This window comes from Gossypium raimondii, chromosome 1 (assembly GCF_025698545.1).
Source record: "Gossypium raimondii isolate GPD5lz chromosome 1, ASM2569854v1, whole genome shotgun sequence".
Taxonomy (NCBI): Eukaryota; Viridiplantae; Streptophyta; class Magnoliopsida; order Malvales; family Malvaceae; genus Gossypium; species Gossypium raimondii.
In genome coordinates, this window is record NC_068565.1 from 51,173,835 (window position 1) to 51,200,590 (window position 26,756).

Sequence of the window (26,756 nt, forward strand, 5' to 3'; positions counted from 1 at the left end):
CTTTTCCGGCCTGATTATCGAGCTCCAAGTTGCTACAGCTGGTGTGAATAAACGCAATACATGGTCAATGCTTTCCGACGAACTTCTACAAATCATACACCTTGCATCTTGGGTAATATTTCTTCTCCTTCGATTTTCATTGGTCAGGGCTTTATTTAGATAAGCAAGCCAAATAAATACCCTTACCTTTTGAGGTCCCGGAATACACCATATCTGGTTCCAAATACTACTTCCGATCATATTTCCACCCCAAAAAATCACCCACATCACGACCTGATGGAAGTTTATAGGCAGCAATGATTAACAGCACTAATCGTGGTAATAACGAGCCAATCTTATTCCAATTCCACTCCCCACTTGGTGTCAACATATCCTTAACAGGAATATGCCCAGATGGAATTCCTTCAAGTTGTGAACAGACATTAATAAGGGGTCCCCAATCTTTGATCCAATTATCCCTCCAAAAATCCACTTTTAATCCATTACCAACGTTTCATATGACACCATCCCGGATCCTATTCCAAACACTACAAATCCCCTTCCATAACCGCGATATGTTACTCGCATTTAGCACAACCGGTAGGTCACCCTTCCATTTGTATTTAGCTCGAAGAACTTGAACTGGTGAGGGTTCATAAGAAAAGTCTTATTAAGGTTGTCAAATTTCTTAAAGCCGAGACCACCATTTTTTGTAGTTTTGCAAATATCGTCCCATTTAACCAGATTGATACCTTTCTTCTCCTCCGTGTGACCCCATACAAAGTTACGGATAATGTTCTCCATTTCAGAACAAACCCCCTTTGGAATAACCGTTGTTTGCATTGCATAAATGGGAGTAGCAGCTAAAACTGCTTTAGCCAACATGATTCTACCAGCTAGCGATAGTAGCTTAGACTTCCATCCTGCTAATTTTTTCCTCATGTTGTCGATTAGATAATGGAAGGTATCCTTTTTCACTCTTTGGTGTAAGAGCGGAACTCCTAAGTACTTCCCCAGATTATCGATGTGAGAGAAACCAAATCCACCGCTAATCTCCATTTCCAAAGCAAGGGAAACATTCCTAGAGAAAAAAAAATTTAAAAATTATATCTTAAATTCGAGTATAGTACGAAGATTAAAATTAAAAATTGACCATTGTTGTATAATTTTAAATTTAAGTGTAGCATAAGGACCAAACTTAAAAATTTATCATTTTCCTATGTAATTTAAAAAAAAAAGTGACTCGGAAAGTCGAAATATTCTAGTTTGTTTTTCCAAATTGAGGTACATATTTAAAAAAATTTTATAAGTACAATACATGTTCAAGTAATTACAAAGCATGGAATCAAATTATTGTTGCTCAAATGGAGTAAGAATAAAAACAAAGAATCAAATTTTACAATACAAGTAAATTACAAACCGGATCAATCTAGACTACGAATCAATTAACCGAACTAACATTCACTCATGATAGCAACTTAAGGTGAGACTCGGATATCCACCCATTTAATTACGCATGATTAATCTTGAACTTCAATACTTAAGATTCAAAACCTTTATTTTTATAAATTATATTTAATATCTTATTAAATTAAATTTAAATTTAAGTTTAAATAATATAAAAAAAAGTTTTCAATAATAAAATAATTTATCCAACCAATGCCAACTTCATCCAAATCGAAATTTTAAAAATAAAAAAATGGAACCACAGTATAGTACTACTGTTGTTCTTCGAATGATGAGAACAAAATTATTTAAGAAAAAAGAACAAGTTGTTGATTATGGCAACACCCAACGTTGTCACTTACATTAATTTAATACAAGGAAGTTTCTGAAATATGCTTAATTTACTAGAATTAAGAGGTGATTAGGATGATTTTAAAAAAAATGTTAAAAATAATTTTTAAGGTATTTTTTTTAATAATCTCATTATAGGTTGTGATCATATTTCCGAACTACTCATAGTCCCTCTTTAATCCATAAATAAGAGGATAATACGTTTCAGCACACTCGAACCCATATCCTCCTACATTGGTAATAATACTCATACCGGTCGAACTAAAACTCAATTGACATTTTAAGGTATTTTTAATTTTAATTTTAAAGTGTAATTATTTTAAATATTTTATTAATATGTTAAGTTATATTAATTAAACACCAACTTGGAGAAGAAAATGGAAAACCTTAAAAAAGTTGCGAGATTTAAGGTGGGTTTGGATGGGCGATTGGGTGCGGTGCGATGCGTTTAGTTTACTTTTTGTCTCACGCTACAGTACCGCTGTTTTTACACTAACCGTAGGTAAACGCAACGCCCATCCAAACTTACCCTTAGTCCATCATCTCGGTGCTCAAAATCTTAGTGCCAATAAAAAAAAGTCTATTTTTATTTGATAAATTGCATAATAAATTTTTGGACATATTCATATATTTGTGTAATTATCTTGCTTTATAAATTTATATACTAAAGAGTCGAATTATTTGTCTAGTTTTAATTATATGAAGCTTCAACATGAATAAATTATACCACATGACCTTAATACATTTTTGCTTTTTAAAATTACTAAATAACTGAGACCAAGATGGTTATGTTATTTCAAGTATGGTCAACTTCTGTGATAGGTTTCCGTAAGGTGCCTTGCATCTTCTTCATCATCAAAATGAATGAAAAACATTAAACCAATTTACAATTTTTTTCTGACCGAGTAAGACTTGATTTTTGATCATGCAATCACATGATGATAGGTACTGGGATTAGCTCCCTCTACCTAGGTGGTAAGTCATACAAGTTAACTACTAGAACACTGCGCAACCATCTCAATATTATCATAAAAGAAGAATGGAAGTCAACTATTTAATCCTTGTCTTCATGATAAATGAAACTATTCCAAAAGGCCATCAACATATTATCATTGAGATCCCATTAATTCTCCTTCCACCCATTTCTCATCCATAACTCAGTGCAGTAAGACTTATAACATGTCAAAACATTAAAACAAAACTGATAAAAATGATTGTCCGCCATAATTTCTTAAGGATGAACTAAATTACTGAGATACGCCCAACCATTTTGAGAAGTTCTCGAACTCGGTGTAATCACTGTCTGAGATCATAGTTTGATACCACGCTTTGCCTGCCGACTTGATTGCGGTTGCCTCCTCCTGAAACCAGCAAAGAGAATGATGAATGTGAGTAAGGTGTCAATAAACTAACATTGTATTCAATAATTCAACATTTAACAAGGCCACTTCTAAAATAGATAAGGGATCCATAGCATTTAGACCTGTCAATTGGGGTCACATTGGTTTTTGATCAAGTCAACTAGAGTCGGGTTAATTTGGGTTTTGAAAATTTTCAAATCATTTTTGAGTTCAGATCATTTCAGTTTTGGAGCGATAAATTCAGGCTTATTTGGGTTTAGGTCATGTTATTGTGTTCCAATCATTTTGACGTCAGGGTTTACCTTTATATGATCAAATCAGGTTGGGTTAGGTTCGGACTCAAGTTAATCGGGTTGAGTTTGGTTTCAAGTTAATCAAGTTGGATTGAATTCAAGTCAGAACTGTCAGCTCTAATAGCAATACTAACAATTAAGAACTGAAACAACACTATGCAAGCTAGAATCATCAATGCACAATTTTTTTTCACAAGGATGAACAAATACATCCAGATGAAATAGATGCCAATATCAGCCAGATCTGAGTAAGAATGTAAAAAGCAGTAAACAATTGGAAAAATATAAAGATGAAAACATTTCTACCCATAATTTGAGTACAACAAAAGAACAGAACAGAATAAAGTGAACCAAAAGAATGCTCAAAATAAGGTTGAACAATTAAAGCATACTCATCTAGCATATAACTAAACTAAATGACTCAAACAAGTAGTGCAAACACGCAACAAACGATAAAACATGAAAAAAAAAGACAATTTAGGAAATGGTTTAAGGTATATCACCCTAGAAATGCAAGTTCCGTTTACATGGTCAAAAAATGACCAACAATGGTATTAAACAGCAGCAACCCTTATTGTTAATAGCAATAATATATTAACAAATTGACCAACAATGGTATTAAACAGCAGCAACCCTTATTGTTAATAGCAATAGTATATTAACAAATATACGTGTATAAACTAAAATTGACACACTATGCTAAAGAAGAGTAACTCTCATAAACACAACAACAATATAAATGGGGATTAATCAAACAGTTAAGAAGCATTAATAAGCAAAAAGTTTCCTTTAATCATATATATAGGCTTTATTAGAAAATTGGCCCATTATATCAGTCAATAAGAACATGATAACATGACAAGCGGCATATTCTTATTGGATGCCATGCACTTTGGGGGTGAAATGAGACAAAATTGATAGTTTAGTTTAAAGACTAATATGGGATTTGGAGTATAGTTCAGGGGCCACTTTTGATCACGGTCGAATTCAATAAGCAATATTACATAAACCATAAAATGAAAACATAATTCCATTAACATAGATATATCAGCCTAAACCGCAGAAATTGCAATCACTATCATAAGAAACTCAAAACCATAAAGAAAACAAGCAAAATGAAGGATAAAAAAGAATTGATATACCTTAGAAATGGGCTTCCTCTTCTTGTCAAGCTTCTCCTTCTTAGCCTTAACGCGTTGTGCCTCAGCCAAAAGAGACATCCTCCTAGCAGTCTTAGCATAAGGGTTCAACTTCAGCATAGCATTCAAGTTCTTCAATGGATTCTTCTTCAAAGGTGCCCTCTTGATCTCCTTCTTAATAGGCTTCACCACTGATTGTACCTCATCGGAGTTAATGATCCTACCCAAATCAGCATTCACCATCTTAGAACGAGGCAAAACATACCGTTTCTTCTTCTCCGATGGCTTCTCGAATGATCCATAAACTGAGTCAAGCTTCTCGTAAGCTGATTTGGTCCAAATAATGAACCGCCCAAGGTGTCCACCAGGGGCGAGTTTCAAAAGATTAAGCCTCTCCACATTGGCAACCTCAACTCCAGGAATGTTCCTAAAGGCCTTAACGAGCTTTGACCCCTCGGTTCCATAAACAATCAAAGGACCTTTACGAGAAATGTACCTCCGGTTCCTCATTTTCCCTTTCCCGGGTCGGATTCCTTGACTGTCCTTAGCCTTTTCGACATCCGGATATGCTCCGACCTGTTTCAAAACCTTAATTGCAGCCGAGGTTTTCTCCACGCTCTCCACGGAGTCTGATATAACCAAAGGCATCTCCGGTACAGATTCGATGCGGTGACCACGTGCCATGACGAGGGATGGGACAGCAGAAGCAGCAATGGCGGAAGCAACAGCATAACGCTTCTGGTTAACGTTGATTTTCCTGTGCCAACGGCGCCAGATCTTGGTCGGAGCAAACATACGACCACCACGACACATGTTTCCGAAAGCACCTTGACCGGCACGGTGAGTACCACCGCCCGGAACACGAGGGATACGCGAGACGGCACGTCCAGTTCCCCAGGACTCGGCGGAGGTTTGGTGACCGGCTTTTTTGGAGACGGCGTAGGGTTGGCGGCTGTTTTTGGAGATGTTGTCGTGGACGAAGGTGACAAGGTCCGGTCGGATAGAGGCTTTCATAACATCGGCCAGGGGAACAGTGGGGGTAGCGTCAGTGGCCATATCGGATTCTAGGTTTTGAACGGAGACCAGAGGACGGGCGGCGGCCGCCATTGTTTAGGGTTTTGGATTGCGAGAGAGAGCGCGCGGGGAGAAATGAATAAAATGAGAGGGAGAGGCGCGCTAGGGTTTTGAGGAGAGTGGAGGTGTGTTAATTGTTTAAGCATTGGGTTTAGGGTTGTTTGGCTACGGGGATACCCTGTTGACGGGTCCATGCCTCCATGGAATCTTATCATATACCACTACATCCAAGTATAAATGGTATAATAATAAATTTAGTTCTAATATTCATATTTTTTTATTAATTAGTCATTTTTAGTAAAAATGTTAACTAAAACAATAGTATTTTTAACGATATTAATGTGATAATTCTTGTGACTCTTCACGTGTAGTTTATATTGATATAATATTATATATCATGTTGATAATTTAAAATTTATAAAATATTCAAAAAAATAAATATTATAAAATAAAAGTTACATAAAGTACACATAGATCGCCATGTTTAATAATTTAAAATTTTAGTTAGTATTTTTATTTAAAAACAAAATTGAATTTTTAAAAGGTTGATGATCAAATTTGATTCTTTTTAAAATTTGAATGCCAAGTTTAGCTAAAAAGGAGTCACGTTGATAAAAATGTAAATATAAAGACTAAACTTATCTTTATGTCCTTTTTAAATTCAGATTGCAAAGTTTTCTTGGGATATTTTGGATACAATGCAAGCGACTATATTATATATTAAACATTTGGCTTAGTTGGTGTGACGAGTTAATTGAGTACCAATTTAACTAGTAATGATGAAACTAACATTATTTTACAAAGTAAATTATATTATTTTAAATATATTTTATCCTATTTTATCTCTTTGTATAAAAAACAAAATATAGGATTTAAACTCAAGATTTTTATAAATATATTTGTTGGGGTGCAAGTGTATTATAATCTATTCTTTCTTTGATTTGGCTTATCATCAACAAATAAGGAAAAATGATTTTTAATTAATTAAATTCTATAGAAATATATTTAAAATAATCTTAAAATATATACATATTTTTTTATTTAAAGTAATAGGAAATTAAAATTCTTTTACCACAAAAGAACAAATATATAAATGCATGCATCTTTGATTAGACAATGACACTGGCAATGATATAAAGCAACAAAACATATGATATAATAGATCAATGAAAATTACATTTATTAAGAGAATCCAGCTTTGTCTGCCTACAAGCCTAAATTATTAACAAGGAACCATAACCATATTCATAATCCTCATTATTGAGATAAACCCAGCATCAAAAATGGGATACAACTAGCAATTTCACAACATGAATTCACAGCAGCATTAGGCTCACAGGTGAACCTTGAACATGGCTGCCATAACAAGAAGCTCAGTAGTCTTAAGCTATGGAGGAAACCGTAACGGCAAGTAATTTGCAGCAGGATCATAGAGTCGACACTTCAAAACACGTGCGGGCCAAAGATTCTACATGTCTCAAATTTAAGTTTCTGCAGAAGGCTCCTGAATTTGAATTGATGTTTTCGATAAGCTTGCTTCTAGTTCATTTAATTCATCGATGTCCAATTCATCGTCATCATCATCTGGAACACCGGCGGTACTTGGTCCAGTAGGAGCTGCTGAATCACTATTGGCCTGAACATGAATATGAAAAACAAGAAACATTCAGCATCTAGTCCATCATATATCTATCCGACTAGGACTGAACAAAAAAAGGGACCAGAATTGAGGTATTTGGACGGTTTATGAAATGCAAGTTCAAAAACCATCGAACAGAATTATGTTTTTTATTTAATACATAATTAATCCCAATTTTTATATTATAAAAATAAATATTTTATATTTAAAATAGTGAAAATAATTTAAGACTTCTTAAAAAATTATTGTTTTTTATAAATATTTATGAAAAAGACCTTGAAATTTTGCCAAATAATATTCAAAAGTCATAAAACAAAACTCATTTTATCAAAGTAAGTCTAAAAAATGAAACAAAAAATTAATATGAAAAAATCGAGAACCAAACAAAGCTGAGACGGTTCAAAAAATCTAAAAATCCTGACTGACCAAACTGATATCACTGACACTCGTGTCCGGCATAATATAGAAATATGACCTCTAAGAATCTTTCATAAACATGGAAAAACTTGGAAAATCTAACCATACTCATGTTGGACACGTATCCATATCCATACCCAAATCCAAGTAACATAGGTGTCAAAAGCATATATACTTTTGCATGTACACCAATTCTATCTGCGAATCAATCATATTTCCAAGTTTTGGCCATTATCAGGCACTAAGAAGAAGGGGCAAAAGATTTCCTTACAGATAACAGCAAACCAGAAAGAAAGCATGTTATACATGACCACCACAATCAGGGAGGTGCTTTTTTAAACCTCACTCCCTCTTTAAGGATCAAGCTAGGGCAAGGCATGGAAACATAAAGATCCTCAGGAGCAAGAGTAGTTTTAAGCTGTTTCGAGATGGAATACCTCAAAATACATTGAACTCTAGTGTTAGCTATTACATTACTTCCATTGTCGAGAATATCAGACAAGGAGGCTTGATTCTGATAATTGATAAATGTAAGTGTCAATACTTAGCAGTACTAGTGGTAGCATAATAGCAGTTGTCAGTTGTCACACTTCTGTTTAAAATTGGGAACTCTTATTATGACTCTATGACTAGTAATTCTTTCTCTAAAAAACCTTAAAAAGGCAATGCTCTATCTACCAACATCTGCTCCACATATAGAAGCATCCTAAAGATCTCTTACCTGGATTTCCACCTACGATTCACCAGACTGATTTATGTAGTTCATAGGAGCTTTAAAGAATATAAAAATAGAAGAGGCCAAGAAAAAGAGTACCTTATTTTCTGGAGCATCAGATTCTTCCTCTCTTTGGTATTTCTCATATGCCTCAGCATCATCCACAAATAAACTAGCGTCTGACATAAACAGTTCACGACCACTGCAGAAAGCACAAAGAACAAGAAATTTAGCAAATGATTTTCAAGAAAGAAAACTAATTACACACAGACACTTGTGAAAGCACACATGCCATGAAGAGCATACCTCATGCGGTCATTCTTGGCCCTTTCTGCTCTCTGTGCAGCCAAACCGTCATCTCTTTCTGCAATCTTCTTCTTCTTCCATTCCATAAATAGCTCAGGAGTCATAGGTGTTGAAGTTTTTACTTTGGCACGCTACAACCAAAGACATGTAATATTTAGCTAATTTAAATACCTAATGAAAGATAAAGTAACAAGCCATGTTGATACAAGGATGGAGGAATGGTAGGTTGATTCCAACAAATCTAAGTATTACCTGATTTTCGATCTCATCCTCGATTGGTGTTTTTTCACTCTCTTCCTCTATCAGAGCCTTCATCTGTGACTTTAGGACATATCCTGGCGGAAGAGCATGCCTGTAATGACAATCTTTACCACCGTTTGGGCAAACCCAAAACCAACCATATTGTTTCTTTTCCACAGCTTCTAAAAAGTATTTACAAACCTGAATTTACATCAAAACAGTGATAAGTACAGTAATTAAAAGTCAGATAACGAGGCACAGAAGAGAAACAAATATCTCAAGTTACACAGCTAAACCCTAGAATTTACACCAACTTTATCCTCATTGCGACCAAATTTTACCTCTCCCTCTCCTTATCTTCTGCATATCTAATTAATAATTTCCACATTAGATGAGTCTCATAATATGTTACGTATTCAAATGCAAATGCTTGAAAATATGACAAAAGACATGCCACACTAGCTTTTCACCTATAAATGCGTAAGCACGTTCATTAAACAAAGATAGAATTCAAAAGATTATAAGTTCTTAACTAATGATAAACAATGCACGGGACCAACAGCAAAAGCTTACAATATCAGTAGGCTTGTTCTGCTGATACTCCTTCCCCTTTGACTCCACAACCTTCTCCAATGTTGCTTGATCCCAGTCCTCCATTGTTTCTTCAAGAGAGAAAGAAGAACACACATAAAAATCAGAACACCCTTCAATCTTACTGCATAGCTAAGCAGATAGCAATAAAATAAATAAAAACATAAAATTTCATGTGAGTATTAACCTTGGTCACGCTTATCACTGTAAATGTCAATTTTCTCGCCTTTCCTCTGCACATTCAGGTCATGTGAGAACTTGCATTTAAAACCTTTGACACACTGTCCGGCTTTATAGAATTCACACAATACTGACTTGGGATCAACACCTGATCAAGGCCCAATTATTAGCTCTAAACTTTCAGTTCCAATAAACCAACACATGTAAACAAATATACCAATAATAATCAAGAAACAAAGAGGAAAAGACGGGACAATTACCAACAGGCACTTTGGGTTGAGTAACAGCAATCTTAAACAAGTCATTCAGCTCCTTCTCTTTGGCCTTCTCTTCCTCTTTCTTTTTCTGAGATAAAAGAAATGGGTAAGAAAAATAATATTTCAATACCTTGGAAAGATAATATATGTTTTGCAAATTGATTTTTATCTCCATTCAAATTTACAATTCCTAAAGAACCAAAATTTCCAATCAAGTGAATAAACCAATTTACTTTTCATGCAAAGTAAACTAATTTAAACATAAATATAGATTCTAATTTCATCTATTTCTCCTAAACAACACAATAAACAGCAAGGAAAACAATCAATAAAACAGTATTCAATCTTTAACGCCTTAGCTCAAATTAAAAAATAGGATGCTATATGGTTTGCAATTATATTTCATCTCCATTCAAATTTACAATTTCCAATCAAGAGAACAAACCATTTCACTTTTCATACAAAGTAAACTAATTCAAACATAAATTCAGATTATAATTTCTTTTATTTCTCCTAAACAACACAATAAACCGGGAGATGATCCGAACCTTTTGAGCAGTTTTACTCGGATCGGGTTTCGGTTGTACGGATTGCTTAAGATTTTGGACATATTTTTGAACATTTTTGCTCTTATTCTTGTTCTTAAGACCGAAGGTCTTGTCCTCTATGATCTTCTGCTTCTTCGCTAAATCTGCTTTCGAGGCTTGCTTGGGCGGCATCTCTTATCACCATAGAATAAAACCTCGAAATCTCCCCTCTAATTTTTTCAAATTTTCTCGAGAAAAGCAATCTAACTGATCAGATTTTGGGTTCGTTATTGGAATTTTTTTATTTTAGGGTTTTCGCAATTGAATTGAAAAGGTTGGAATTGGGGGATTTTTGGACAAAGACGGGGTTGATCCAGAAGCTACGGTTGAGGTAGTGAATTGTCGATTTTAGTCCTGGTACTTTTACACGCGGCAGATTTCTGTGGCATGTATTGTATTGGTGTGGGTATCCACGTGCTTTTTTTTTGGGCTTAAGGCATTGGTTCCGCAAATTAGGCAAAACACGTAAAAGTACCCTTGCTAAAAAAATAACTAAATTAATTCTTTTATTAAAAATTTTATTAATTTTTATTGTTAAAAAAATTGACTTAGCTGATAAAATAAGTACAATTATACATAGCACTCCGCGTGTAACATATATAACCAAACTTTAATTCTTAACAAATAATTACACATAACATGTCACATATATCTTATTTTGATATATATAATAAATTTTAATATTAGAAATAAATAAAATTTTAATAAAAGAACTAATTTATTTTTGACATAAGGACTAATTTTTCTATTTTTTAATAGAAGGGTAAAATGTAATTTGACTCTTAGTACAAGAGTCTCCATGAAATTTTACCATATCTCAACCGAAAGTTATAAAAAATATTTTTTAAAAATTAAAGAATATTGAATTAAATTGTAAAAGTATGTCCTCAAAAAGAATCTTGCGTAGTCTTTTTGAATAATCCGTACATTCTAATTAAGTCTTTGGCATAATAGTAAATAGTTAAAAATTTTATATTTATTATTGTTACTATTATTATTCATGCATCGACAGATGCATCATGTTTCAATCGATGTGATTGAAATTGGTCGAAACGAGCCGGTGTGAAAAAATGTGTTACTTATTTTGCTTTAGCACTGGAACGATATGCATTGACTGATACAATTAGAATTGGTGTGGAATCGACCACCATGATTTGAACCCACACCAATGACCACAATATGAATGATGTTAAATATTATTGTTCAGCGAGTTTACGAGGTATGTTAAGGAATTTTTTTTTTGAAATTTTAAAATTAAACATAAATTGATAAATTTTACTAACATGGAGAGCTAGCTAATTTTATTGGATTTTTTAGAATTATAATTAAAATGAAAAATTTTGTAAATATTAAAAATTAAATTGATAAAATAAGTAAATAATGAAGGACTAAATTTATTATTAGACTAATAAAAAGTCCCTTACATAAATGTATTCAATGGATTTAATTTCGAAAGATTGAGGGATGAAATTAAAAAATTAATAGTTAGAAAGATGAAAATAAAATAAAAATGGTGGATTTTATTCATAGACCCAACCAAAAAATCAAATGGAAAGCGAAAATTATTGTAGTAAAAGGCGTTTTCTTCGTAGACCAAACTTCACATGAAAATTTCAATCTCGACCGTTAATTTTACTCCAAAATGATCATATTTTATTATTTAATCAGATCAGACGGTTAAAAAATCTATCTTTTTTTTTTTTAATTCAAGAAGATAACATTGAATCCCGTTAATGGGACAGTAAACATCCATGAATGGTCCACAGTAAACGTTTACTGAGAAAAAAAAAACATTTTTCAAAAGTAAAGCTTGTTTCTTTTTGTATTGAAGCTTATGAAATCTTCATCAAAATTTCTTTAATTTTCTGGGTGTTTTTAAGGTAATTCAAGAGATGGGTTCATATTGTTTTAATCTTTTTGATTGATTTTTGATAGCCTTAAAGTTGATTTAGAAGTAAAGAAAGAAGAAGAAGACTTATGGGGTGGCTTCCTTGTTCTGGGAAATCAAATACCAAAGCTAATAAATCCAAGAAAAAGAAAAAAATGGAAGAGATGGCACTTGATCGGCTCAAACCCACTTCAGGTAAAGCTTCTTTTTAAAAAAAAAAAACTGTAAAAATCAATAAAAAAATTGACCCTTTCTTTTGATTTTTATAATAGCTATTTTTCTCTTTTTATGTGCTATTTGTTATTTTTCTATCTGGGTTTTATGCAAGTTGATTAGTTCTTGTGTAGTTGTTGATTTCTTTTGGTGAATTTGGATCAAAATATTGGATTATTGGAAGGGGGAAATGGAAAAAAAAATTGACTTGATTGCTTGATCAATTGTTTATTTATTTTTAATTAGCTTAAAAGGGTAGCTTTCTTTGCAGCATGTTGGTATATATATTAGATAATAAATGGAACTAGTGCTGTTTTACAAGCTTGCTTGCTTCTGGATTTTACTTGCAAATTTGGGTTTGCCCTAATTTTATATATATTTTAATTTAACATATTAAAATATCTAGCCGATCTTCCCCTTTTTTTATTATAAAATTCCCCTTAATTTTGTCTGTTAAATTGAAGTGATTGACCAAAGTAGCAAAATCCTTGCTCAGTATCTTTGTTTTTCTTCTAAATTACTCATGTTTGATACTTGTATCCGATGCATGTTCGAGCATGAAAATCGAGACACGTAAAGCATACTCGTATTGGATATATACTTGTACATCGAGAGGTTCAGTAGCATAGCTCAAGTTGGATTTTGGATACACCTCATGTATATTATGCATACGATTTGGAATATAAAAGCAAGGTGTATGGTAGATTTTGAGAGGTGAAGTTGTGGTATATGAGGATGGATTAGTCTTAACACCTTTGGCAAAATCAAGCTTAGTCCGTTGTTGATGTTTGAAAATTTCATTTCTTGTATGCTCTCTGGCATACATGTATTTGGGTTTTTGCCAACATTTTCATCATCTTTTATTCTTTCAGAAAAATCGAAAACGGATTCATCGTCAAGTGGGGAGACGTCAAACAGAGGAGGAAGTGAACATATTGCTGCACAGACTTTTCCGTTTCGTGAATTGGCAATGGCAACTAAGAATTTTAGTTCAGAGTGCCTTTTGGGAGAAGGAGGTTTTGGTCGAGTGTACAAAGGGCGTTTGGAGAGCATAAATCAGGTTAGTTGGCAAATGATGGTAGAAAAATTGTACAAGTCTCTATACTATATAGCACAGAGTGCATTTTGGTCCCTGTGTGTTAGAGAAACGAGCAACACGGTCTTTTTTGTAACATTTGAAAAGAAAACTATTGATTTCACGAAATAGACTTAGTTAAATGATGTAGCATTAATTTAAAATATGAAATATGGCATGGCATTTTCATGTAACATCGCATGTTCACTCAATCCATTGTAGCTTAACTCGAACCACTGCATTTAACTTTTGGTTAAGCTACAATAGATAAGGTGAATATGCTCCGTCACTTAAAAACGTTGCATCATGTAATTAAGTTCTTCTCATAAAATGAACAATCTCCCCCCCCCCCCCCTTTTCAACTGCTACAAAAATGACCATTTTGCTCTAGGGATCTTTGTGCTCATTTTTACAGTAGACGGATCAAAATGCACTCTCTGCTATAGTAGAAGGAGTAGTATAGCAATTTTACTGCAAATTAAATGCATGCATGCATGCTTTTTCATATGAAGTTGGAAAAGTTGAAATTGAATGTTGGTTTTTTATGATCATTGTAGATTGTTGCTATAAAGCAACTTGATAGAAATGGGTTGCAAGGAAACAGGGAATTCCTTGTTGAGGTTCTAATGCTAAGCCTTCTTCATCATCCAAACCTTGTTAATCTCACTGGATACTGTGCTGATGGAGATCAAAGGCTTCTGGTTTACGAATATATGCCTTTAGGTTCTCTTGAAGACCATTTACATGGTATGTATAAATATTAAATCAATTCTTTTTTGTTATTTATTACTGTATAAGTATGTTTTTGTTTCACTAACAAGAGGACCTGACCAACAAGTTGAACTGAGAATTGGTGGTCCATCTAGTTTAGTATATACCATCCAACCAGGATTCCTTCAAACCTTCTAAGAACCAATTGAACCAGAAAAGTCGGTAAAACCCGAAAAAATTGGGAAACTTCAAAAAGTGGTTCTAAACTTGTTTTTAAATTTTCTTTTATGAGAAATTATTGTATGTGGTGAGGCCTTGGCTCAATTGGCAAAGGCGGAGGCCCGGGGTCTTGAGTACCCAAGTTTGAGGCCACCGTGCACAATTATATGCTTAGATCTCTAAGTTTTTATGGAGTGTGGTTGCCTTGTTTGGGTTTTAGTCCAATTAGTCTAGCTTGTTGGCTATAGTTTGGATTGTACTAGTTCTTATTATGGTTGTGCTGTAATGGTTTAATTCTACTTTGTGATTTCTTGGACAGTCTGCATTTTACTAGTTTGATACTTGTGGTTCCTTGGACATGAATTTCAAAGTAAAAAAAAAATGGAAAAACCATAAAACCGGTTGAATTGGTCTAACCAGAGGGCACACTGGTTTGACTTCTGATCTGGTTTTTAAAGCATTCTGATATTGATTTTTGTTGTTTATTTGCAGACATTTCACCTAGTAAGAAAAGACTTGATTGGAGTACAAGAATGAAAATAGCTGCTGGGGCTGCAAAGGGATTGGAGTATTTGCATGATAAAGCAAGTCCCCCAGTTATATACAGAGATTTGAAATGCTCCAACATTTTACTTGCTGAAGGGTATTTTCCCAAGTTATCTGATTTTGGCTTGGCCAAGCTTGGACCTGTTGGAGATAACACCCATGTATCTACAAGGGTTATGGGAACTTATGGATATTGTGCCCCGGAGTATGCAATGACTGGTCAGTTAACTGTGAAATCTGATGTTTATAGCTTTGGAGTTGTTCTTCTAGAAATCATAACCGGGAGGAAAGCCATTGATAATTCTAAAGCTTCTGGGGAACAGAATCTAGTTGCATGGGTAAGAAATATGCATGTGTATTCATGCATGTGTGTGTGTGTGTGTGTGTGAGAGAGAGAGTACGTGTGTACGAGACCAGAACTTGAAATGATTTGAATCTGTAATGATCCAACTTGAAAAACCAGTCTCAAAACCCGAATGACTTGACCCAAAGCAACCCAAAGCTGAAATTGTCCTGAACTGAATTAACAAGTGTAATGCATATAGACACCTTTGGCTTAAACTTCCAGATTTGTTATAATTAGTCTTCAACCACGGTTTACATAGCTATTTCACAAGCAAAAGTTAAAAAAAAGTAGAGATTTTCTGTCTGTTTGCAAGGGGTTCCCTTATATTTTCAATCTTGATCTTTTATTGCAGGCAAGGCCATTATTCAAAGACAGAAAAATGTTCTCTCAAATGGCTGATCCAATGCTCCAAGGTCAATATCCTCCAAGGGGTTTATTCCAAGCACTTGCAGTGGCAGCAATGTGTGTTCAAGAGCAACCAAATATGAGACCTCTCATTGCTGATGTAGTCACAGCTTTGACTTACCTTGCTTCTCAAAAATTCAAACCAGATACACAGCCAATACAAGGTTCTCGCTTGATGCCTGGTACTCCACCTCGGACAAAGAGAGACAGAGATAAGAAGCTCAATGGTGGCAACAGTTCCGAAAGGGATCGGACAAGGAGGTTAAGTTGATACCTGCTGAGGTTCATCATCACCATCTGGGTCTTTTTTGGGATCTTCCAACTGTTGATAGATGCTGGTATGTTATTAAATTGTGTCATCTTTTAATGTACATGAAATCACAAGGCCTGCAAAACGCATGCCATATTATCAAATTTTGCTTAATTATTATGAAGCAAAGGCACAATTATATAAAGCTATTGTAGCTTCTGTTTTTCTATGCACATGAACCTTGTTTTATCTTATTCAAAATATAATGTGAGCCTTCTTACCAGGCAGCTATAGTAAATGCATGAAATCTCCATAAAATGATGGTATTGCCTCATGGAGTTCAACATTTGTGGATAAATAAAACAAAATTCTTTGATTACTGAACAATGTATAATATGATGCTTCACATATGATTATATTCAAATCAACCTAGTTCTACAAGTTACTAGGGTTCAAAATTAACACTTTTTATACAAATAGAACCCTCTTAAGTCTTATCATTAGTTGCCAGTATATTTGAAACTACAAAAAAGAAGCACAAAAATTAAAGGATAACAATGGCACTAGGACTATTCCTAACTAGAGCTCTTCTCTCCGTCTTCGGTGTTAGTTTCTTCCTCCGTTGCACTTTGGTTGGATTTACCATCTGTAGGCTCCTCAACATTATGTATTCCCTGCCATGTCAAATTCAAGTTGACTAAACTAATGTATAATGGAAGAACAATTCTAACACCATTGTTTTGTAGATATTTACCTTGATTTTGTCCCGCAAGCCAAGTCCAAATGACAATATCCCTCCTCCCTTTCGTCCAGAATTGGCTCGTTGAGTCCTACAAAAGTAAGACATGACTATTTACTGTGGAATAATATCTATTAATCAAAGATCTAAATGCCTCTGAATACTAGAATGGATCATACCCTTGCATATTAGAGCATGTATGAAAGCATTTTCATAATGTTCACTAGGTGGAATTGTATGCAAAGAGACCTTTATTTCTTAGGGGCATCTTAAGAGATAGAAAAACATCTAAAGTTTTCTTAAATAGCTGGATCAAAGTAAATATGCTCTTTGCATTTTACGTTTGCTTCATGGTTTTCTTCATCAACATCAAGCTAATTGAAAAATTCATCAAAACATTTTGAATACAAGGAAACTATAAAAATGGAGATATGAGTTGGGATATTTAGAATTGTCTTTTTCTTATGTAAACCAGTGAATGTTAGAAGAGAAAGATGCTTAAAATATTTCTCACTGTGAAGTTTGTGGTTTAGCTTGGCCAGATTCATATTGCAAGGTAGCCTCCAACATTGATTCTGCCATAACCACCCTCTTCTGCATTTCAGCATTAGAAGCCAAAGCCTTCTCGTACTTTTCCTGCAAATAAATCTTTTTTTTGAGAATTTTAATATAGTCACAAAAGAAGGGAAAACAACTCTGCTCATGGGATCTTGAATTTAATCAGAGTAGGCACCTTAAAATGAACTGTATGGTAGATGAATCATAAGAACAAAACAAACCTTAATTCTTATGGTGAAGGGCTAAAAGAAGTTCAGAGAAACACAGCATACCAAGTAACTTAAATTGCCTAACAGTAACTTAAATTTTTCAATAGGAGTCACATCACAAGAATATATATATGTGTGTGTGTATATATTTAGCATGAAACTCAACTGAAAAACAGAATAGTAGATTCCTTCTTGGTGTATATACTCAAGTATCTTTAAACTTCTCTTTTAATCCTACATGAAGAATGGTATGAAATCTGTAGTTTAACATTATCCATGATAACTAGGACAACAAGAAAAGAAGAGAGAACCTGAAGCTCGGCATTTGCTTCTCTCAAGGCAGCTGCTTCTTTCTCTGCTTTTTTGCGAGCTTCTTCGACAATCCTTTGCTCCTGCTCCAGCTGCTCTAAAACCTGTAGCACAGAGAATCTAAAAATCACTAGAGGACTTGTAAGAGAATAATAATTTAGCAATAGTTCCAGAAAAAATGCATTCAAGAAGAGGCAGGTTATACCTTAAGCATTGCAGCTTCTTGCTCTCTCTTAAAAGCAAGAGCTTGGTGTTGATCAGCCACCTCTTGCTCTAACTGTTCAATCTGCAGCATTATCAACAAACCTCAAATCCTGCAAGCAACTTCAGTAACCCAAAGCTCACAGAACAGTGGAAGTATTTCGTTGAATCAATTATATGCTTGGCGGGTTTAGCATATTCATATAAAAAGTTTTACATATACCTTTTCATTCAGTTCTTGTCGATTATCTTCTTTGGTCAACTCCATAAGTGCTATCTCAAGCTCATCAGCTCTGGAAAAGAACAGGACCCACAGTTACACGTAAATGATAAGTTATAGAGGTTCGCAGAAATATCAGAAACAATTCATGGCAAGAAAACATGAACATTGTCATAAGGGATCCATTCCTAATTTTGAAGTAGAATGCTAATTATAATTCCATCAGATGCACTTTTGTCCAGGGCTATCTTGAGTAAAGCAACTACCCTGAAATGATGACATAACTGCCAGATATGATGCTTTGTTTCATATCTACGAGGACTAAAAAGCTATGTAGCAGATGAAAAGGCTGAAATACATGGTTCTCTAAAAGGTGAAAGTTGAGCTACTAGATGCTTTCATCCAGGCACCTTAACGAAAAAGTGCACAATCAATGTGTTGGCTGGTCAGTAAATCGCATAACTGAAACTGCACTGCCCGACTTAGAATCAGTTACCATCATCGAGAATACAACATGGCGATTTGATACAGAATGTTTGAGAAAAAAAAAATCAGAAAACACAGTAAAATATACTAACCGGAGTATAGCAGCTCTTTTTTCCTCGAGCAACCTACACAACTCAACCTTCATCCTATCAACCTGCTCATAAACTGTTAATGATTGAAATTTCAAAGGAGTTGCACAGTGATGATTCATATCCATCCAATTAATTACAAGTGAAACACTGTTAGAAAGCCAAGAATAAGCTCAGTGAGTAATATTATTACAGCTTGATAGAGTATAGAGACTGTTAGTATAGAGTTGTTAATCTGTTATCATTCAGTTGCTTAAGTCTGGTATGCAGTTGGTTAGGAGCAGTTACTCTTATTCATGTATATAAACATCAGCAGTGTATTGATCAAAGCAAGGAAAATTCATTACTCTATCAGGGTAATGAACATCAGCATTTTACTAAGTAATTTTCTCAGTAAAATTCATTCTCTCTGATTTGTTCCCTGTTCTTTTGAAATAGTGTAGTACCTAACACAGCTTAATCAGGGTTACTAGGTTAGAAATGCATTACTTAGGAGATTGGTTATAATAGCAGAATACTATCAAACCTTGTTCAAGGTCTTTCGGTCAGTGTTCTTATAAAGCAAAATCTAACAGCATCGATGTTCTGTGATTTGCCCAAATGTCGAGAAAGAGCTAAAATCAGCTTCTTCCCAGATTAAGCAAAAATAAGTTAAAGCCATACTAATTTTTTGAATTTGATATGTAGTTTTCCATATTCACATCAATGAAGGTGGGCAAGTCGGACTAGAATTTTGTTGAAGTTGCTAAGATGAAAAGTAACCAAACATCAAGCGCTCATGGAGCTTACTAAATCCATACATTAATCATAAACAATCAGTGGTATGTAGCAATGAAGGATAAAATATCATTGGTGAATAGTTCCTAAAATATTAGAAATGCAGCATACAAGGTGCTAAGAAGATGAACAAAGAAAAGTACCTGATCCCGAAGAGATGGGAGGGAACCAACTTCTAAATCTGCATTTAGGCTACAGAGCAGTTTATCCAGATCAGAGGAACGGGGCTCCAACTTACAACCGTTTCCGTCATCTTCAGCAGGATTTGTTTCCTCTTGCCCACGATTTTGCTTAAAACTATACAGCTTAGTAGCAATTCCTTTTGAATTTTTGGAAACTTGAGCTCCTTGTGCTCTTTCCTTGACAATCATTAGCACAGTTGGCCTATGCTTTTCTCTCAAATTCTGTAATTTGCCTTCAGTAACAGCTAGAAACCCCATGCAGGCAGTCAAAACAAGTTGGCTGCTGTCAAATGTTGAGCCAGCAAGGGATTGCAGCATAGTGATGACATCCCCAGCATCCTTAGTTGTAACTAAGGCAGGAACTGCAGTAAACTTCATGTAACTAGACTGCTTTTGAATTCATCATCCACATTTAATGCTGCACATATTTTATAAATATGAAATCTGAATACCATGTAGCTCCATTAAAGCAAGGGCCGTTCGAAACAGCATAACGCGATTTCCTTCAAATAGAATCACATCCCAAATGCGAAGAACTGGAAACCAAGAAATCCATCACTAGGTAAACATAATTTCTACTAAATGCAAAGTGCTCAGAACTAAGCATCTTGACTGAAATAATTGGAAAATAAATTTAACTTCCAGCACTGAAATTTATATCTTACCGCTTTCCCAAGGAAGCATATTAACAAAAATGGAGATAAACCACGGTGTAGAAATCCATGCCACCTGCACTCCCAAGTAATCTAGATGATTGACTGCAGCATTAGCATACATTAAATAGAATATCACACATTTGCTTCATGTAATGCATGGGAAGATAATAGATAGAGAAAATTTGAGATGCAAACCAACCCAATTTGGGGAATCTTTCACGCATCAACTCTTCAAATACTAGTTGATCAACCTAAGAAATAGAAGTATATAGAGTTAAAAGACACTGTGATACTGCAAGATGGCAAAATCGCTTAAGAAATACTGCAGTATCACTGTATCAGCATGCAGATACACGTTAAACTTGTAAGAAACTGGAGAATTTGATAAGGAACATGGAATATCATAAGAGAATGCAACAAAATTTAAAACCTGGGATTCTATCATTTCCTCTGTGTAATACCCATCAAAGTAGTCATCAATAATTCCCACCAAGGTCCTGAGAATACATCGAGAGGAATCAACCTTTAAAGCGGACCTAGCTATTCTTGAATAATAAGTATGGATGTGTCCATATGTGCCTTTGTACAATTTGCAGAAGAGAATAAGATAGCAAAAAGCATTTTATAGAAATCAACCTTTTGTGAAAAGTTACCTGAACCTACCAAAAGGCATTTTCCTCTGGCATAAGAAGAAGCAATAATCCAGCAAAGAAATTCATTGCCTGCATGTGTTCGATGTCAAATAAAAGACAAGAATAAGTACAAGGGTAACTAATTACTAAAATAATTAATGCGGTACAAAGGATAGTCATTAAGATCTATTTAGAACATCAGAGATGTTCTTCAGGTAGCAAATATATCAATCAATAGAAAAATAACCTCCTTGTGCTGAGCTTATACAGCAACGGAATTGCTGAAATGGAGGTAACAATAAGAAATTGGACAAATTTTTAAATTCTAACTAAATTTTCTTAGACAGATTCTAAAGGACATAAGACTGCAAATGAAGTATGAGTGGGTGAGAGAGATGTGATGTGATGTAGAAGGGGCAATCATGAAAAGTATATATAGGTTTCTATTGATATAGATGAAGAAAGTTTCCATAGTATAGAGCAAGTTTAAAAGAGAGAAATCAATTAAAGGTAATACTAAAACATTAGTACTGGTAGGGTGTTGTGTGTAGAACTCCTAATTCCAATGACCAGGGTTCAAATGCAATCCCTGGCAGCCTCAACTGCCCCCCAAAAAAAAACACTTTTAATTCATCATTTCAATTACCTGGCAATATCCAACAGAAGGATTATGTCGAGCATATGCTAAAAGTAAACGCCTCAAGGTATCCCTACCTCGATCATTCAGAGCTGGATGACCTGGAAAAGTCCGGGGTAAATCCTGAAAAATAAACAGACAAGTTAGCCTAGGGAGAAATGTGAAAACATTTTAAAGAAAAAGATGTAGCACCTACAAATTGAAAAGATTGAACAATAAAGTCCAGGGCGCATGCATCTAATGACCTTCTCAATCTGCTTTCTCCATTTTCTAAACACACCAGGTGAGTTACTATGCTGATCATCATCATCATTGTTTTCTTGAGCCAGCAAATCATTGTAATATCTCTTCACTCGCCGTGCCTTAACACCTACAAAAGCTTGCCATACCTGCAATGATCGTATTATAGCAGACAAAGCATTTTCAATAAGTACAGATGAAAACAGTAACAAACAGAGAAGTTTCAACCTCACCTCCCCCCTTAGATCCTTTGGCACTCCTCCATGAACAAGGCTCTGCAGTTCCTCTTTCCAAGGAAAAAAAGATTCATCATAAGCCTCATTGTCTGCATTACTTCCTTCGGTAGCTGAGATCTCATTCACACATACCTTTTCTTCAAACTCAACCTCAGACTCTCTTTCTGAAGATCTTGCCTCTTTTACTGATGGAAGATGGCATTCGCTTCCATTCATATTCCTATTTTTCATATTCTTCCTCTTAACCCTTAAACTCATTAAATTCTCAATGGCACGAAGAGCTGGTCTGGTCTTAGCCCATCTGTTGACCTTACGAGTCTTTGTTTCTTCTGTGAGTTTCATCTCCTTTTCTCTTGCATTTTCCATTGAATGAGAATTTGGCGTTCCTGTTTCACTTTCTGATAAACCGGCAGTATCAGCCTCTTCTTTTAACTCAGTGGCTTCAGTCTCTGATGTATCTTTACTTTTTTCCGAAGAATCAACCTCCTCTTTCACTTCAGCCACTTCACCTTGTAATGTCTCCTTACATTCCTCAGAAGCAGCATCTTTATTCAATTGAGTAGCTTCAGTCTGCAAGGTCACCTCGTATTGCTTCTTAGATGCAGTCTCTTCACTTGCCTCAATAGAAGCATCTTCATTTACCTCATGAGCTTCTGCAGGTAAGGTCTCTTTATTTTCTTCGTGAAGACGAGCCTTATTTTTCACCTCTGGAGCGTCTCTTTGCAACGTTTCACCATCTTCCTCCTCGGAATTACGTTTGAGGAAGATCTTCCATTTCTCTATTCTTTCCTCTTCCTCTTGCTGGCATAACAAATTACTATATCAATAACCCAAAACTGACAATACATATGGAAGCAATGGATCATTAACGTGCAAGAATTAAACTTCCATGGAAATCTATACCTTGTAGATATCAAGGTACTCTCTATATGTTTGTATATTCTGAGGTCTCACAGCAAATCCATAGGCGTCCCTAACCACATTATTGTGCACATATTCAAAAGAAAATCAAACCAAGAGCAAACATTCTACCTAAAAACAAATAACAACTCCGAAAAGAAAGAAGCAAGTTTAATCTCAAAATGAATAGAATTTTAGACCCAAAAAGATGTTCTATAAAGCTATCAATATAAATACTAAACTAAATATTGCAAAAGTTTTTTTTTTTTAATCTAAAACTTGCCTGGAATCAGCCTCCAATGAGCGCCTGCTCAATAAGGACAATAACATTCTTGACAAAAACCTGCAATTCTATAGCAGCCCATAGCTTTCTTTTACTTTACATTAAACTCATTCCACATTTCACAAAAAAGTGGTTTTTGATGGAAAGAACTAAATTTAATAACTTACAAAACTTCTTATCTTTCATGGTCGTTGCGTGAATGATGGAGAAGATGATGATAATTTCTTTGTATCTCCTTCTTTTTTATTTAACTATTAATTAATAACAAAATATATTATAATAAAATAATAAAAAAATATTTTAACCAATCAAATTTCAACAACAAATATTCACTAATTATTGTCATGATATAATCATTTTGCTCCTCATAATTTTCTACAATTCCACCCTCAAGTCATTCTTCACTTTTGGAAATACTACAATTTAGTCCTCTCGTTTCTCCACTTATTCAATTTGGTCATCATATACCAATTTATTCCACATTTTGGTACTTTCAACCTCTGGGATATTTGTACTTTCGGTCCCTCAATTTTTTTCACATTTACATTTTGACATCACAAATTTTAAATATTTATACTAGGACCACAACACTTTTCATATTTTTGTGATTTAGTCTCTGTTTTAAATTAATAAATCATAATATAATTCTTTTGTTGAACTAACTTTGGCATCCATTCGGCCTTTTCTGTTGATAATTTCTATTTTATTTCTTTGAATCTTTTAATACATATACTTTCCAAATTATAATCCTATTATTTATGACAAAGGTGATTTTGGAATGTTACATTATAACAACCTGAAATTGGGCCTAGTTGGAACAGTGGTTTTAAAATGCTAATAAAACTTATGGAATAAATATATACATGAAATTAAAAAAGTAAATTGTATTTGTTGTGTTAGAATATGAAAATGTTAAATGTCATGAAAATACAATGTGAATATATATATATATATATATAGTTTTGATATAAAGAAAAATGTATAACGCTCTAAAAAAATGTCAAAGAGTTAACAAAAAAAAAAAAAGGTTAAAACGTAATTAACTAATGCAATGATATTTTCTTCTTGAAGACGAGTCTTATTTTTCACCTCTAGAGCTTCTCCTTGCAACGTTTCACCATCTTCCTCTTCGGAAAGGCATGGATCAATAGCTTCCGCGTACCTTTGAGGAAGATCTTCCATTATTTCTCTGTGCTTTCTTCTTCCTCTTGCGGGCATAACAAATTGCTATATTAATAACCCAAAATTTACAAGAATTAAACTTACAAGCAACGGATCATTAACGTGTAAGAATTAAACTATCATGGAAATCTGTATTTTGTAGATATCAATGTGCTTTTCTATATGTTTGTATGTTATGAGGTCTCACAACAACTTCATAGTCGTCTCTAACCACATTCTTGTGCACTACATATTCAAAAGAAAATCAAACCAAGAGCATACACATTCAACCTAAAAACAAACAACAACTCCAAAAGAAAAAAAAAAGTGCAACACTATCGTCCTGACTAAAAGCAAGTTCAATCTCAAAATGACTAGAATTTTAGACTCAGAAAGATAAATTCTATAAAGCTATCAGTATAGATACTAAACTGAACGTGCAAAAACCTGCAATTATATGGCTGCCCATATCTTTCTTTTGCTTTACGTGAAACTCATTCCACATTTCAAAATAAAGACTTCAAACCACTACTCTTACCAAAAATCAACCAAATTCATAAAAAAAGTTTTGTTCAAGTTTTGATAACAATGGTAGAAATCTAAAACCTAGGGTTTTTCAAAGCGGCAAAAAGGAAATGTAGGAATAAGAAAATCGAATTACCTCTTTAGTTCGAGAGATTGAAGGAGATTCAAGCTCGAATCGTCATCCTCTGATTGATTAACGTTGGAGATTATTTTATTTTCTTTGTTTTCTTAATTACTTTGATGATTAACAAAAGAATTGGGATTAATTTGTATTATTCGGAAGATCTAATGATGTTATTTCTGTTAGCTGAGATTTCACTGTGACACTAATTTAATTGGTGAAAAAAATATATTTTTTAAGGATTTGGTGAAAATATTAAACAATCATTTATATCAAATTTAATAAAAAAATATTGTCATTATTTAAGAATGTGGTTTACTTTTTGGATTACGTCTTCTGTCTCTAAAATTTGAACCAACGTCTTTACTTGAACGTAATGTATACAATCAAATAAACAAAAATTAATTAAATTAAAATGGCTAAATTACTGAGAAAATAGATTATAATCACAGTATCGAACTAGTTTCGAACATAAATAATTATGAGTTTAAATTAATTTTAGATTTAAATAATTTTACATTCAAATTATTTTAACTTAAAATAGTTTAAACTTAACAATCTCCCAATCAAGAGAAGACACGTGATCTATGAACATTATACACCCGAAGACAAAACAGCCCCAACTACCAACTTTCTCTTCTCTCTCGATCAACCTCGCCTTCTCTCCACCTCTTTAAAAGGTTTCTTGCAACTCTCAACCCACCAAGCAAACCTCCTCCATTTTCTTACCATTAAGAATCAAAATTATAATACAATTGAATAATAATCAAAATATCTCCAGATTTAAATTATAATAAATCTGGACAAGATAAATTACTCGCAGTTGAAAATATACTCTCTTAAAAGTAAAGGTGTTAATGGGTTGGACTGGGTCCTAATAAAATTTTAGGCCCTACCTGAATTGACCTGAAAAAGGGTCTAAATTTTTGCCTGAACCCGATCCAGATTGTAGATGCTAAATTCAGGCGCAGACTGACACAGCCTAGATACATGCCTAAAGTATCAATACTTTGCCAAAGGTATCAATACTCAGACAATTTTTCTTTAGGCGTGTATCGATACCTTAGGCTTTTTTAAATAAAAATATTGACTAAAACATTAAATCTTTAAATATAAAAACGTTATCATACCAACATTTGTCGATGTAGCATGTTTTTTAAAATTTTATATGTAAATATTGAAAGCTAAATTTGACATTATGCCTTAAGATAAAAGTACCACAAACCCTCATATAGTGTACTTTAGATTGCATTTTAGTTCCTTTATTGAAAAATAACAAATTAATCCCGATAAGTTCGATGAGCAAGCAAAACAAACCTCTATTAAAATTTTGGTGTTTATATATAAAGTATAATGACAAATTTAAC

At 34.0% G+C, this 26,756-nt stretch overlaps 4 protein-coding genes across 7 annotated transcripts; 1 reads left to right on the forward strand and 3 right to left on the reverse strand.

Moving 5' to 3' along the window:
• Positions 1–2,770: 2,770 nt before the first annotated feature.
• On the reverse strand, positions 2,771–5,768 carry LOC105786448 (60S ribosomal protein L4). Its single transcript, XM_012612893.2, has 2 exons — positions 4,573–5,768; positions 2,771–3,137 (listed from the first exon to the last, which is right to left on the reverse strand). Exons 1-2 carry the CDS (start codon positions 5,674–5,676, stop codon positions 3,024–3,026), a joined length of 1,218 nt encoding a protein of 405 aa, XP_012468347.1. The 5' UTR covers positions 5,677–5,768; the 3' UTR covers positions 2,771–3,023.
• Positions 5,769–6,777: 1,009 nt separating this feature from the next.
• On the reverse strand, positions 6,778–10,879 carry LOC105786450 (zinc finger CCCH domain-containing protein 11). Its single transcript, XM_012612895.2, has 8 exons — positions 10,537–10,879; positions 9,992–10,076; positions 9,739–9,879; positions 9,534–9,622; positions 8,973–9,161; positions 8,721–8,851; positions 8,514–8,616; positions 6,778–7,279 (listed from the first exon to the last, which is right to left on the reverse strand). The coding sequence occupies exons 1-8, from the start codon at positions 10,705–10,707 to the stop codon at positions 7,127–7,129; spliced, it is 1,062 nt and encodes a 353-aa protein (XP_012468349.1). The 5' UTR covers positions 10,708–10,879; the 3' UTR covers positions 6,778–7,126.
• A 1,440-nt stretch (positions 10,880–12,319) lies between these two features.
• Positions 12,320–18,705, forward strand: LOC105786449 (probable serine/threonine-protein kinase PBL7). 4 transcript variants are annotated; one of them, XR_008188621.1, is made up of 7 exons: positions 12,320–12,658; positions 13,549–13,736; positions 14,309–14,498; positions 15,174–15,565; positions 15,926–16,316; positions 16,975–17,066; positions 18,022–18,705. XR_008188621.1 is itself a non-coding variant. In XM_012612894.2 (5 exons), exons 1-5 carry the CDS (start codon positions 12,553–12,555, stop codon positions 16,247–16,249), a joined length of 1,200 nt encoding a protein of 399 aa, XP_012468348.1. In that variant the 5' UTR covers positions 12,320–12,552; the 3' UTR covers positions 16,250–16,526. The 4 variants fall into 4 exon arrangements, 2 of the variants coding, with proteins under 2 accessions (XP_012468348.1, XP_052476576.1); XR_008188619.1 differs by lacking the exon at positions 16,975–17,066; XM_012612894.2 differs by lacking the exons at positions 16,975–17,066; positions 18,022–18,705 and having other exon boundaries at positions 15,926–16,526.
• Positions 16,583–24,764, reverse strand: LOC105786447 (uncharacterized). The gene is made up of 18 exons (XM_052626261.1): positions 24,672–24,764; positions 23,303–23,401; positions 22,397–23,200; positions 22,169–22,312; positions 21,933–22,046; positions 21,318–21,376; positions 21,085–21,151; positions 20,854–20,905; positions 20,664–20,756; positions 20,451–20,534; positions 19,960–20,360; positions 19,043–19,104; positions 18,468–18,537; positions 18,249–18,329; positions 18,046–18,147; positions 17,482–17,603; positions 16,983–17,058; positions 16,583–16,902 (listed from the first exon to the last, which is right to left on the reverse strand). The coding sequence occupies exons 1-18, from the start codon at positions 24,762–24,764 to the stop codon at positions 16,804–16,806; spliced, it is 2,622 nt and encodes an 873-aa protein (XP_052482221.1). The 3' UTR covers positions 16,583–16,803.
• Positions 24,765–26,756: the final 1,992 nt, after the last annotated feature.